The sequence below is a fragment of the Aquarana catesbeiana genome, linkage group LG01 (assembly GCF_042186555.1).
Source record: "Aquarana catesbeiana isolate 2022-GZ linkage group LG01, ASM4218655v1, whole genome shotgun sequence".
NCBI lineage: Eukaryota > Metazoa > Chordata > Amphibia > Anura > Ranidae > Aquarana > Aquarana catesbeiana.
This window is the reverse complement of record NC_133324.1, coordinates 271,057,557-271,071,967: the sequence shown is the minus strand read 5'-3', so window position 1 is coordinate 271,071,967 and position 14,411 is coordinate 271,057,557. Positions and strand designations below refer to the sequence as shown.

The following is a 14,411-nucleotide window of genomic DNA, read 5'->3' as shown; positions in this document are numbered from 1 at the left end:
ACAGAAATCTTGGGAGGAGCACCTGGTCATGGCCGGTTTATGGTGAAATTATGTTCTTTGCACTTCCAGATTATGGCCCCAACGGTGCTCACTGGAACTTTCAGAAGTTTAGAAATCCTTCTGTAACCAATGCCATCAGTATGTTTTGCAACAATAAGGTTGTGAAGGTCTTGAGAGCTCTTTGCTTTTACCCATCATGAGAGGTTTCTTGTGTGACACCTTGGTAATGAGACACCTTTTTATTGGCCATCAGTTGAGACTGAACCAGTTTGATATTAAATTTGCACTGACAAGGGACAGGATTGCTTTCTTATTGATAGATTTCAGCTGGTGTCTTGGCTTTTTTTTTTTTATCTTCTTATATCTCTTCCAACATTCAATATTATTTTTGATTACACCCAACCCTCCCCCCAGATCCTCCACCCCTCCCCATTTCCTTCTTATCCCAATATCTCTTCCTTCTTTTAATTCGGATCCCATTCCTCTTAAGTTATAATATCTGCATATTTCCTCTTTTTTTAACTCCATCCCGAAGTGCCCCATTTATTCCACCCACGTCCCATTTGCTATATCGAAGCTGTTTCATTTTATATCCATGTTCTACTTTCTTCAACCATTCTCTTGTTCCTACCAATGTAATGGTATTAAACTTATCAGAATCTATCAATTGTGGTATTTTTATAACGCTTTATTGGAATCTCCATACCGTGAAACAGACATACCCATGGATCTTCAGTGAGTTCTAGGTTTGTAATCTCCTTAAATCGGGGCCAAAACTTCCTTCCAAATTTTCTATTTTAGGACATTCCCACCATATGTGCGCCATATTTCCAGTAGAGTCACATCCCCGCCAGCAATTGGGTGATTTTTCTATTTGGAACTTATGAGCTATATCCAAATGTATAGTTCTCTTTCTATGGTGTTTGGGTCTACTGCTGAGCTAAAAACTAAAAATTTTATAATTCTTTTTAATTGAGAATCATTCACCCGTGTCCAATTCTTTTTCCCATTTTTTGACAAATGGCGGTCTCCCAGATCTGGCTTGTTCCAGCAATATTTTTTAAACTCGAGATATCCCATGTTTAACATTCTTAGGCTGTTCTAACGGTAATACATTTTTTTCCCAATCTTATTGGTTGCGGTACGGTCACAAAATGCCTCAGCTGAAAGTACCGTCACTCCTCAATCACCACCCATTCCTTTTTGTGTTTTATTTCCTGTAATGTGAGTACTTAGCCCTTTTCCATTAAATCTTTTAACTGTGCATTTTCTTTTTTAATCCATCCCCCAAAGAAACTACCTTTACCTGGTGTAAAATAACTTGTGTCCCTTAATGGGATTATTGGTGAATTAAACTTCCAATTTGCTTTTTTGTGTGTTAAATCCCAGGTTTTCAATACTGCCTTAGTTAAAACATGTGTTTGTGTGTCTAGCTCTCTATCGCAAAGGAATCCAAACTATTTTGCCCAGTGCCGTGCCACTCAGTGTTTCTTCTATTTTCACCCATCTTTTTTCATTGTTTTCTTTTGAGCACTACCTCACCCATGAAATTAGTGATGCATTGTAATATGTTCTCAAATCTGGAACCTCTAGTCCCCCTTGAGATTTATTTAGGACTATTCTGCCAGATATATTTCGATATAATCGCTTTTAACATCCTAAAATATGTCACAGGCAGTGGAATAGGCAACATTTGGAATTTTATATAATATTTTAGGTAGTATTCTAATTTTTACCGCATTTACTTGCCCGAGCCAAGAGATGTGTCTAATTGATGCACTTTTGATAACGGATTTTATTTCGTTCAAGAGGTATAGAATTTTATACAGTTTCTCCAGAGTTTGTCAGTTTTGCTCCCAAGTATTTCAATTCTGAGGTCTTCCATGTAAATGGAAATTCTTGTTTTATAGTTCCTGTTCGTCTTTTACTTATGTTTATATTCAAGATCTCAGATTTTGCCCAATTGATTTTGAAGTTAGACAACTGTAATTTTTCAATAATTTCATCAAGGTAAATGTTATTTTAGGATTAGAAATATAATCTAGCACATCATCTGCAAGTGCAGCTACCCTATGCACCTTATCTCCAATCCCAATTCCTTTTATATCTACGCAATTACAGATTGTCATTAATAAGGGCTCCAAGGAGAGAACAGACAGAAGAGGGGAAAGGGGGCAGCCCTGTCTAGTTCCACTGAACATTTCAAATGGTCCAGATGACATTATGTTTATCTTTACTGTCGCATTTGGTTGGTTATACAATGTTTTAATCCAGTTTTACCTCCGCAGGCCAATTCCTAACACCTCTAGCGTGCTTATAAATCCCCAGTCTACTCTGTCAAATGCATACAGCCATAGACTGTCCATGTCCCTGCAGTTTCTCAGGAGCCTCACTGACCCATGTGTACCTTCAACCATAGGAGATGGGTCTGTCCTTCCACTTCCTGCATCCACTGCACAAGAGTAGGCTATACAAAGCAGCCCTGCTCCCTTCTAGTGGCTGGAGATGAAAACTGCAGCTCAATACACTTGAAAAACACAGAGCCTGGCCAACCAGACCAAACAGCACGGTGCCCCCAATGGCCACCGGGAGAATGACCAGACAGGCAGATTTGCAGTGTTTCTTTGGAAAAACCTTCACCCATCACAGCGGGCTCGGTCATAAAAGCACTTCAAGGACTCTGCCCCCCTTAATCTGGGGTCCACTCCCCTGGACCTGTATATCACCCTCCTGGAAAGCTCCTTCATCAGCAAAAACACTGCACAGGGTTCCATTATGCAGGGTCGAGTGCCATAAGGCTCCATTACAGGCAGAGGATTCTTCTCTCCTATCCAATGAGACTCAGGCACCATCTATTTTAGCTAGCCCCCCTTAGAATGGATCCGATTTCAGTCCTTTATTCACAAAAGAACCAGTTTCATACCTCTAGGTATGCTCCAACAGCACATCAGTGACCATCACCTTACAGACACTGGTTGGGGAAAAAAAAAAAAAAAAAAAAAAAATAGGATTTTTAAAAACAGCTTACCTGTAAAATCCTTTTCTTTGAAGTACATCACGGGACACAGAGCCATTAGTAGTTACTATGTGGGTTATAGGCCACCTTCAGGGGATGGACACTGGCACGCCCTAAGACAAAAAGTGCACTCCCTATAGAGCCCCTCCCACTACTGGGAGTACCTCAGTTTTGTAGCAAAGCAATACATGTGTATACAAAAGAAGGGAGGGACCTCTGTGTCCGTGATGTACTTAAAAAAAAAAAAAAAAAAAAAGGATTTTACAGGTAAGCGGTTTTAAAAATCATATTTTCTTATCGTACATCACGGGACACAGAGCCATAGTAGTTACTATGTGGGATGTCCCATAGCAATGTCAACTGAAGGGAGGGTGACACAACAAAAGTAGGGCAATCAGAGACTAGAGGACTTATACTGCAGCCTGCAGTACACTGCGCCCAAAGGCGATATCCTCATGTTCTTTTACATCCATTTGATAGAATCTGGTAAATGTATAGACTGAAGACCAAGTTGCGGCCCTGCAGATTTGAGCCATGGAGGCTTGGTGATGCACTGCCCAGAAAGCACTAACAGCCCTAGAGGAATGCGTTTTGATTTGAGAGGGTGGAATCCACCTTTATAAACCAATAGCTTGAACGATTACTTGTCAAATCTATTTAGAATAGTAGATTTGGATGCTGCCTGTCCTCTTTTAGGACCTTCAGGCAACACAAACAAAAACATCAGTTTTCCGAATCTGAGCAATCGCCTTAAAGTAGACATTGACTGCTCTCACCACATGAATGTAGTGATTTTTCCTCCAAAGAACAGGGTTCTGGAAAAAAAGACGATAGAACAATATCCTGGTATAGATAAAAACCTGATACTACCTATGGTAAAAAAATTTAGGGTGAGGACGCAAAAACTACCTTATCCTTGTAAACAATAAAAATATGGCTTTTTACAAGAAAGAGCAGCCAATACTGATACCCTTCTTGCAGCAGATATGGTTACCAGAATAGTTTTCTTGTCAAAAATGGACCAAGGGAATATGTCGTATTAGCCCAAAAAAAGGCTGTTTTGTAAAGCCAACAAAACTAAATTAAAATCCCAAGGGTTCAGGGGTTACTTAACCGGAGATTAAGCCGTGTTACCCCCTGAATAAATGTATGGACCAAAGAATGCAAAGCAAGTGGTCGTTGAAATAATACCGATAAGGCCAAGACCTGTCCTTAGAAAGCACTCAGCTTCATTTCTCACCCCATCTGCAAAAAAAAAAAGTCAAAGGACACAACTTCTTGTGCCCCCTTGGTGATTAATATACCCTTTGCTGTAGCATAAACGAATTGAATCCTAGCAGGACAATACCTTGAACTGAACATTCAGGCCCTCAGTTCCAAGAGTTCTGCCTGAATTTCTAAAATGTTAATGGGCAAAGCCATTTCTGATCTAGGCCACTTCTCCTGGACGGCTGCCTCTTCCAGGACTGTCCCCCAACCTAAACAAAAAAAAGGTTGACATATGTTGTTTTCCCAGGTAACTGAAGGAAGGATTTTCCCCTTTGCAGATTTTAGATGTCAACCATAAACTGAGACTCCAGCGCACCCAGCCTACAGCACCTGGTAATTCCAGGTGGTCTTTCATCCGGGTACTAACCAGGCCCAACCCTTGCTTAGCCCCCAAGACCAGATGGGACCAAGCGCTATAAGGGTGATGTGGCCGTAGGCTTTGGAGTCAGACACATTGGGAATGTAGAGACTGAACTTTTTGTTTCAACCCGATAGGATACGGTTTTGCAGCAGTCTAGAATTAGACTGAGCATAAGGAACGGCCTTGAATGAAGCCCCCATCTTTCCCAACAACTTCACGCAAAGCTGAATAGGAGAATATCATTTTGCTTCGATTACTTAAATCAGGTCCTTTATGGCGCTGATCTTAGCCTGGGGTACAAACACCCTTTTCTGGGTGTACCTATGATCAGACCCAAGTATTTTCTTCATGTTTAAAAGAAGATTCCTCCTAGGTTGAGAATCTGACCTAGATATTCCAGGTAGTCGAATGTGGTGACCATACTTTGGTCTCAGCAGGCTACCGACTGGTCTAACAAGAACAGATCGACTAGGTATACCATTAAAAATCGGTAAACCTTGGGCCCTCAATCCGGCTACAAATAGGAGCCAGAACCTTGTATTCGAGGTGTAGCAGCTAGATCGGAAAGCAGAGCTACACACTGAAAATGAAGATTTTCCACTTTGAAAGAAAATATTACTAGTGAGCGAGGAAATGGGCATATGGAGATCTGCATCTTTGACGCTAGAAGTTCTCCTCCTTGTATGATGGAGATAGATTGGATTGACTTCATGTCAAAAAAAAAAAAAAGATTTTCAGGAATTGAATTTTTGACCTTTGAGATCCAGAATGTCCATTTGGATTTAACCAAACCCCAACCTCTGCTCTTACATGGGGGCCACCATGAATGCTTTTTGCTAAACGATGGTCCAATGCTGGAGAAATATTTTTTCTGGAACCTTAGGAACGTTTGATCTGAGAAAACGAGGAGACGGAAACTCTTGGAACTCCAGTTTGTACGTTGGAGCCATTGAGGAAGTCCCCCATTCGTCTTGCCACTCCTTCTGCCAGATCCCTGAGAAGAATTCTCCCTATTGAGCAAGCGGGGACACCTCCTCATTAAAAGGAGGGTACAGTATCATGTAGCCCCCCCCCCCCCCCCCCCCAAGACCTCTTATCCCTGGGGTTAACCCTGAGGATTACCCTTTGAACCTGACTGTGGAAGCCGTCGTGCCCCTGGCACAGAAGGAGGAGCTTTGAAAAAAAGATACATTTATTCCTTCACTTAAATGGCAAACGGGGATCTTTCTTTTACTAGAAATTCTTTGGATAGATTTATCCAAAATATCCCCAGATAGCGGTTTCACCGCAAAAAGGAAAACTAGCCAGGAGCTTCTTGCATGACGCTTAGCGAAGGGCGCAAGGCCTACAGGATAGAGCTGTCATAGCAACTATTGCAAACATAAAGCTGCCTCCTGGACCTGCTGAGCAGGATAACCTTAAACACCTGTTTAAACTGGTTTCTCAATGATTATCCAATTACTGTCAGTGCAGGCTGACACACTCAACCTGCCAGAGGAAAAAAAAAAGCGTTTGAGTATTGTCTGCTGGACAAGTCAAACTTACTCACAAAGGATATAGTAGCGCTAAATGCTGGTATACCCCACTTAGTGAATTTTCACTACCATAGGATAAAGTGTGACAACTTTCTAGAAAGGAAAATAATGCTGATCTGGGTGAACCTCCAGATACAAAAAAAGTTTTCCAACAAAGAATGGACAGGAAAAAGCATGCACAGCTTGAGGAGGCTTTAGCGAACCCAAACATTCAGTTAAGGGTATACAAATGTGGAGCGGATCATTCAGCAAGAAATTGTACCATCAGTCTTACAGATTGTGAAAGCTGATTCTCCCACATTTGGACCTCAGGAGGAGTCATCAGCCTCACCACGGTCCCCTGAGGGAATTGTCCTCTCCTGCCCCTAGTTCCTTAGTCTGAGGGTCCTAGGAAAACGGAAGAGAACCTGTCGCATCTTGACCACACTGGGATGCGATTAAAGCCGCTAAAACTTTTTTTTTTTTTTTTTTTTTTTTTAACTACCATGGCTAAGGGAAATTAAAAAAAAAAACAAGTAAAATGAACAGGGGCCGCAGTGTTGAAAACAGTTCCAAACATTTTATGGCCCAGATGCTCACTCTGACCAGCCATCCCCTCTCAGGAGAGGATACCATTTGTAGAGTAGGATTTCCAGAGCTTGAGGGAGACCCTTTTAGCTCCTTTTTTGGGAGTGTTTCAACCTCCCCTTCTGAACATAGCCCAATGCACAAAGCAGAGGTACTAACCAGAAGAAATCGCATCCATTTGTTTGAGCAATAGTCACCTACTGCTGCTGCTATTAATGCTCAGCCTGATGCAATAGTAAATGTGTCAAAAAGAATGCTTATGACACCAACCTCTTTCAAGCCCCTCCATGCTCTAGTGTCCCTCTGCCAGCTTCCAACAGTAATAATGGTGCTTTAAAAAAAAAAAAAAAAAGACATACCCACGCTGGACGTTGGAGGATGCCAATGTCGCGCTAAGCTCCACCCCCCCTTCCGTCGCCCGCTCTCCTTTAAAAAAAAAAAAAAGTTTTCCCGTGCAAGCGCTGGCCACTGATTCTACAGGACCAACACGTGAGGGGAAAAAACATGGCGAGGAGAGAGCCTGGAAGCAGCCGAGTAGCGGCATGCTGATCTTTTTTTTTTCGTTTTTACTCGAGACGCTCTTCCTCGTGAAGGAGGGGGAGAATCAGCACAGGTGGGGGGTGTCTGTAGAAGAGAAAAATCCCCCCAGACTTACCGGAGGTCTGCTGCTGGCTGAAGAGAAAAAGAAGCCTGCTGCTCCGGACACCGCGTGTACTCTTGAGGAAGCATGGAGAAGGTATGTGCTCTATACAGCATCCAGTGGTGACACTTAGGCATGACAACATTTACTAATTAAAATAGACATTTCATAAGAAAATGCAAAAACATTTCTTAGAAAACTCCACTTACCTTTCCCGTAGGGATTTTTTGTGGTAAAAACCAACAGACCCAATCTTCACCCTTTACGGTGGGTTCCGTTAACGAACCTTCAGGAGCTGGGGATCCTCGGGGAAACCCACAATCCTGGACCTGTAATAGCACCACCGCCAGTAAAACTTTATGGCCTTAATACCAAAAGTACTGGATCCCGGGGTCCAGCTCTCTAAAACAGAAGCGTTTACAGGCAAAACCTCCTTTCTTCGGACACAAGGCCCAGGTACCATTCAATTCGGCCTAAAAGACACTTTGAATGGATCCGGCTGCATAGCTGGCCCCAGCAAGGATTGCTCCAGTGAAGCTCAGCACAGTACATCTTCACTCGTGACCAACACCTTAGACACTGGCGAAAAAACAAAACTGAGGTACTCCCAGTAGTGGGAGGGGTTATATATGGAGTGCACTTTTTGTCTTAAAGCGGCGTTCCACCCTAAAGTGGAACTTCCGCTCATCGGATTCCTCCCCCCCTCCGGTGCCACAATTGCCACCTTTCAGGGGGGAGTGGGGTGCAGATACCTGTCTAATACAGGTATCTGCAGCCACTTCTGGCTTAGACAGCCGTAGAATATCCGCAGATGCACGCCCCCCCCTTTGTGTTCTGGGAAACACACAGTTCCCAGCACACAACGGGGACCAGTGCAGAGGCGCAGCACGACTCGCGCATGCGCAGTAGGGAACCGGACAGTGAAGCCGCAGCGCTTCACTTCCCGATTCCCTGACCGAGGATGGCGGCGGGGGCAGCCAAGCGATTGATCGGCTTCCAACATCGCTGGACCCTGGGACAGGTAAGTGTCCATTTATTAAAAGTCAGCAGCTGCAGTATTTGTAGCTGCTGGCTTTTAATAAATTTTTTTAAGGTGCAACTGTCCATCACTTGAAGGTGGCCTATAACCTACATAGTAACTACTATGGCTCTGTTTTTATAAATCGATCAATTAGTTGTTTCAGTCATATATCCTATTACAAGGCAGAGAATAAAAGCAAAAAAACACAACTTTAATCCAGTCCATCTGATTTATGGACATCAGTCATATAGGTAAACACTTACCTCTAAGAAGAGGAGAAGAAATCTTTACAGGGGATACAGGCAATGAAGATTTGCTGGGAGAAGAATAGTAATCGCATATTCCTCTAGCAAATTTTTCAGCATCATCTCTGGAATGGAAGGCCTTAAAACGCGACCCCTTGAGCATTTTCACAACCTGAAGTACTTCCTTCTTATTCGTATAAATGTGCACATTTTCTTTATTAAAAAACAAAAAATAAAAAAGGTTACTTTTTTTTAAAAACAGGAAAAATAGACAAATCACAGAACTTGAAATTTTCACTGTAACAGACATCTTATAATGATGCTCCATACTATCCCGACTTTGTTTAGCATGTGTATGCTGAAACTGAGCATATCCACAAAATCTAGGTGTCTGTAATAATGGAGCTTTATTATGACTCCAACTCCAGTAACCAAAACGTACAGCCTCTCTACCTGCTGCAGCTAAAAATCTATACAGACCCAACAGCAATTATATACAGTGCATAATATATGATGGAAAATAGAAAGGTTAGCTCATCTTCCTAAGCAGCTATTAAAAGAAGAAAGAAGGTTATCTTTAACCACTTCGAGCCCAAGGTAATTCTGGCATTTCTCTCCAACATGTAAAAATAATCATTTTTTTTTGCTAGAAAATTACCGTATGTAGAACTCCCAAACATATATTTTTTAGAGAACCTAGGGGGAAAAAAAAAATGTCGGTCGCTGCAATTTATGTCAGTATTTGCACAGCAATTTTTCAAATACAATTTTTTGGGGAAAAAAAAAATACAATTTAACAAATTTTAATGCAAGAAAACACAATAACTAAAAATTTTTTGGTAAAATATAAAAAGATGTTACGCCGCGTAAAGCTTAATGTACACGGGAAGTTTTAAAACCTCTCCTGAATGATTTAACTTGACAGATAGTAACTATCCGTTGTTATACGTCAGTTGTTTGAAGAGGATTATCATTGTTATGGCAGCAGATAGCTGCCATAACCCCAGTATCCTCTTCTTCAGCGGGCAGTCCACTTTCAGATAAAAGTGGTCTCTGCGGCGGATTCGCCACAAGATCACTTTTAATCGGGGGCAGGAGAGGGGGCCACCCCCCCTTCCCTCATAAGTGGCCTCCGCCGCTTACCGGAGTCGCCGGTAGCGGTGGAAAAGATCGCGTCCTCATGTCTACTACCTGGAGCCAAGTGAGGGGAAGATGGCCACCCACTCGGCTCCATAGCATTGAAGGGCGGAAGCGACATCAAACGTCCCTTCCGCCCAATGCTCTTAAAAAGGAGGAGAATTTTCTATTTTTACTTTTTCAAATGACTATTTTTTTTTTTTTTGCATTTAAGTGTAAATATGAGATCTGAGGTCTTTTTGACCCCAGATCTCATATTTAACCACTTCGCTACCCGGCCATTGTCAAATGACATCCACAGATGGGATCTCCCATCCTGGGTGGACGTCATATGACGGCCTGGGCTTCCCGGCCGCCTAGGGGGCGCGCGCCGCGTTGCTCGGGACCCGGTGCGTGTGCCCGGCGGCCGCGATGTCCGCCAGGCACCCGCGATTGCCCGTTAACCCGGGCCGGACCGTAAATCTGTGTGTGTAAACACACAGATCCACGTCCTGTCAGTTGAGAGGAGACCGATCTGTGTTCCCAGTACAGCGGAACACTGATTGGTCTCCTCCCCTTGTACGTCCCCGCCCCCTACAGTTAGAATCACTCCCTTAGGAAACATAATTAACCCCTTGTGTCCCCCTAGTGGTTAACCCCTTCCCTGCCTGTCACATTGACACAGTAATCAATGCAATTTTATAGCATTGATCGCTGTATAAATGTGAATGGTCCCAAAAATGTGTCAAAAGTGTCCGATGTGTCCGCCACAATGTCGCAGCCACGAAAAAAAAAAAAAAAAAAAAAAAAAAAAAAAAAAAATCGCGATTGCCGCTATTACTAGTAAAAAAATAAATAAATACATTTTTGGTAAAAATTTATAGCGCAAAAAATAAAAACCGCAGGAGGTGACCAAATACCACCAAAAGAAAGCTCTATTTGTGGGGAAAAAAGGACGTCAATTTTTTTTGGGTACAACGTCGCACGACCGCGCAATTGCCGTTTAAAGTGCGACAGCACTGAAAACTAAAAATTGGCCTGGGAAGGGGGTGAAAATGCCCTGTATTGAACCGGTTAAGAGGTCCTGTCATGCTTTTTTTCCTAGGAAGGGAGGTTTACATTCCTTGTAATAGGAATAAAAGTGACCCATTTTTGTTTTTCTAAAAAGTGTAAAAAATAAATAAAAAAGTAAAAACAAAATAAAATTTAAAGTGTCCCGTCCCACCGAGCTTGTGCACAGAAGAGAACGCATACGCGAGTCGCGCCCGCATACGGAAATCAGGGTTTTTAGAACAGCTTACCTGTAAAATCCTTTTTTTTTTTTTTTTTTTTTTTTAAGTACATCACGGGACACAGAGCCATAGATGTTACTATGTGGGTTATAGGCCACCTTCAGGTGATGGACACTGGCAAACCCCAAGACAAGAATCCACTTCCTATATAACCCCTCCCACTACTGGGAGTACCTCAGCATTTGTAGTAAAGCAATACACGTGTATACCAAAAAGAAGGAAGGGACCTTTGTGTCCCGTGATGTACTTCAAAAGAAAAGGATTTTACAGGTAAGCCGTTTTAAAAATCCTATTTTCTTATCGTACATCACGGGACACAGAGCCATAGTAGAAGGGAGGGAGACAATAAAAGTAGGGCACTAAGACTAGAGGACTGCCTGCAGTACACTGCGCCCAAAGGCGATATCCCCATGACCTTTTACATCTACATGATAGAATCTGGTAAATGTATGGACTGAAGACCAAGTTGCGGCCTTGCAGATTTGAGCCATGGAGGCTTGGTGATGCACTGCCCAGGAAGTACTAACAGCCCTGGAGGAGTGCGCTTTAATATGAATAGGTGGAATTTTCCTCTTTAAACCATGAGCTTGAACAATCATTTGACGAATCCATTTAGAAATAGTAGATTTCGATGCTGCCTGTCCTCTTAGGACCTTCTGGCAACACAAACAAAACATCTGTTTTACGAATCTGAACAGTCACCTTCAAGTAGACCTTGACTGCTCTTACCACATCAAGAGAATGTAGTCACCTTTCTTCCGCAGTATGAGGTTCTGGAAAAAATGAGGGCAGAACAATATCCTGGTTTAAATGAAAACCTGACACTACCTTCGGTAGGAAATTAGGATGAGGACATAATATAACCTCATCCTTGTGAATAATCAAATATGGCTCTTTACAAGAAAGAGCAGCCAACTCTGAAACCCTTCTTGCAGAAGATATGGCAACCAGAAAAACTAAATTTCCTTGTCAGAAGGACCAAGGGAATATGTCGTATTGGCTCAAAAGGCTGTTTCTGTAACGCAGACAGGACTTAATTCAAGTCCCAAAGGTTCAGGGGTGACCTAACCGGAGGATTAATCTGCGTTACCCCCTGAATAAAGCTACGAACCAGAAAGTGCAAAGCAAGTGGTCGTTGAAAAAATACTGATAAAAGCCGACACCTGGCCCTTGATAGTACTCAAGGCCAGTGTCATTTCTAATCCCATCTGTAGAAATGCAAGGCTCCTACCCATGACATATTTCCATTGGTGCCAACCCCTGGATTCACACCTGGAGACATATGCCTTCTAGACTCTATAATACAGTGGGGACGGAAAGTATTCAGACCCCCTTACATTTTTCACTCTTTGTTATATTGCAGCCATTTGCTAAAATCATTTAAGTTCTTTTTTTTCCTCATTAATGTACAGACAGAACCCCATATTGACAGAAAAACACAGATTTGTTGACATTTTTGCAGATTTATTAAAAAAGAAAAACTGAAATATCACATGGTCCTAAGTATTCAGACCCTTTGCTCAGTATTTAGTAGAAGCACCCTTTTGATCCAATACAGCCATGAGTCTTTTTGGGAAAGATGCAACTAGTTTTTCACACCCGGATTTGGGGAGCCTCTGCCATTCCTCCTTGCAGATCCTCTCCAGTTCTGTCAGGTTGGATGGTAAACGTTGGTGGAGAGCCATTTTTAGGTCTCTCCAGAGATGCTCAATTTAAGTCAGGGCTCTAGCTGGGCCATTCAAGAACAGTCAAGGAGTTGTTGTAAAGCCACTCTTTCGTTATTTTAGCTGTGTGCTTAGGGTCATTGTCTTGTTGGAAGGTAAACCTTTGGTCCAGTCTGAGGTCCTGAGCACTCTGGAGAAGGTTTTCGTCCAGGATATCCCTGTACTTGGCCGCATTCATCTTTCCCTCGATTGCAACCAGGGGTCCTGTCCCTGCAGCTGAAAAACACCCCCACAGCATGATGCTGCCACCACCATGCTTCACTGTTGGGACTGTATTGGACAGATGAGCAGTGCCTGGTTTTCTCCACACATACCGCTTAGGATTAAGGCCAAAAATTTCTATCTTGGTCTCAGACCAGAGAATCTTATTTCTCACCATCTTGTAGTCCTTCAGGTGTTTTTTTTTTTTTTTTTAGCAAACTCCATGTGGGCTTCCATGTGTCTTACACTGAGGAGAGGCTTCCGTCAGGCCACTCTGCCATAAAGCCCCGCCTGGTGGAGGGCTGCAGTGATGGTTGACTCTCTACAACTTTCTCCCATCTCCCGACTGCATCTCTGAAGCTCAGCCACAGTGATCTTTGGGTTCTTCTTTACCTCTCTCACCACTTAGGAACCGTCAGTGCAGCAGAATTTTTGTAACTTTGGCCAGATCTGTGCCTTGCCACAATTCTGTCTCTGAGCTCTTCAGGCAGTTCCTTTGACCTCATGATTCTCATTTGCTCTGACATGCACTATGAGCTGTAAGGTTTTGTATAGACAGGTGTGTGGCTTTCCTAATCAAGTCCAATCAGTATAATCAAACACAGCTGGACTCAAATGAAGGTGTAGAACCATTTCAAGGATGATCAGAAGAAATGGACAGCACCTGAGTTAAATATATGACTGTCACAGCAAAGGGTCTGAATACTTAGGACCATGTGATATTTCAGTTTTTCTTTTAATAAATCTGCAAAAATGTCAACAATTCTGTGTTTTTCTGTCAATATGGGGTGCTGTGTGTACATTAATGAGGAAAAATATGAACTTAAATGATTTTAGCAAATGGCTGCAATATAACAAAGAGTAAAAAATTTAAGGGGGTCTGAATACTTTCCGTCTCCACTGTATATATGACTCTGGAGGCCGGCTTCCTAGCATTAACCAAAGTAGAAACTACTGAACCTGACAGCCCACGCTCCTTCAGAATGTGGGTCTCAATAGCCAAACCGTTAAATTTAGCGTTTGTAAGGAGGATGGAATACCGGACCTTGCGAGAGAAGGTCTGGCTGTGGTGGTAGGGGATCCATGGGTCCCCTACCGCCATCTATACGATCTTTGCATACCAAAATCTCCTGGGCCACAAGAATCACCGCCTTCCCTTCCTGCTTGATCCTGCGAAGAAGTTGCGGAAGCAACAGAACAGGAGGGAACTCATAAATTAGTGAAAACTGATCCCACGGAAAACACAAAGGCATCTGTTCCGCACGTCAGCGGATCTTTTGTCCTTGACACAAAGTTGTTGATCTTTTTGTTGAACCTGGACGCAAACAGATCCATGTCCGGAATTCCCCATCTTTGACATATTGATAGAAAGATGTCGGAGTGAAGAGACCATTCTCCCGGGAGCAACTGCTGGTGACTCAAGT

The 14,411-nt window shown here is 42.7% G+C and overlaps 1 protein-coding gene across 3 annotated transcripts in view; it reads right to left on the bottom strand.

The window, feature by feature from the left end:
* Positions 1 to 14,411, bottom strand: part of ANKLE2 (ankyrin repeat and LEM domain containing 2) — a 116,695-nt gene that overhangs the window by 84,223 nt on the left and 18,061 nt on the right. For all 3 annotated transcript variants that reach the window (XM_073628486.1, XM_073628492.1, XM_073628478.1), the window contains one exon: positions 8,673 to 8,867. In XM_073628486.1, coding sequence (XP_073484587.1) covers positions 8,673 to 8,867 — 195 coding nt within the window. The remainder of the gene's footprint in view (positions 1 to 8,672; positions 8,868 to 14,411) is intronic.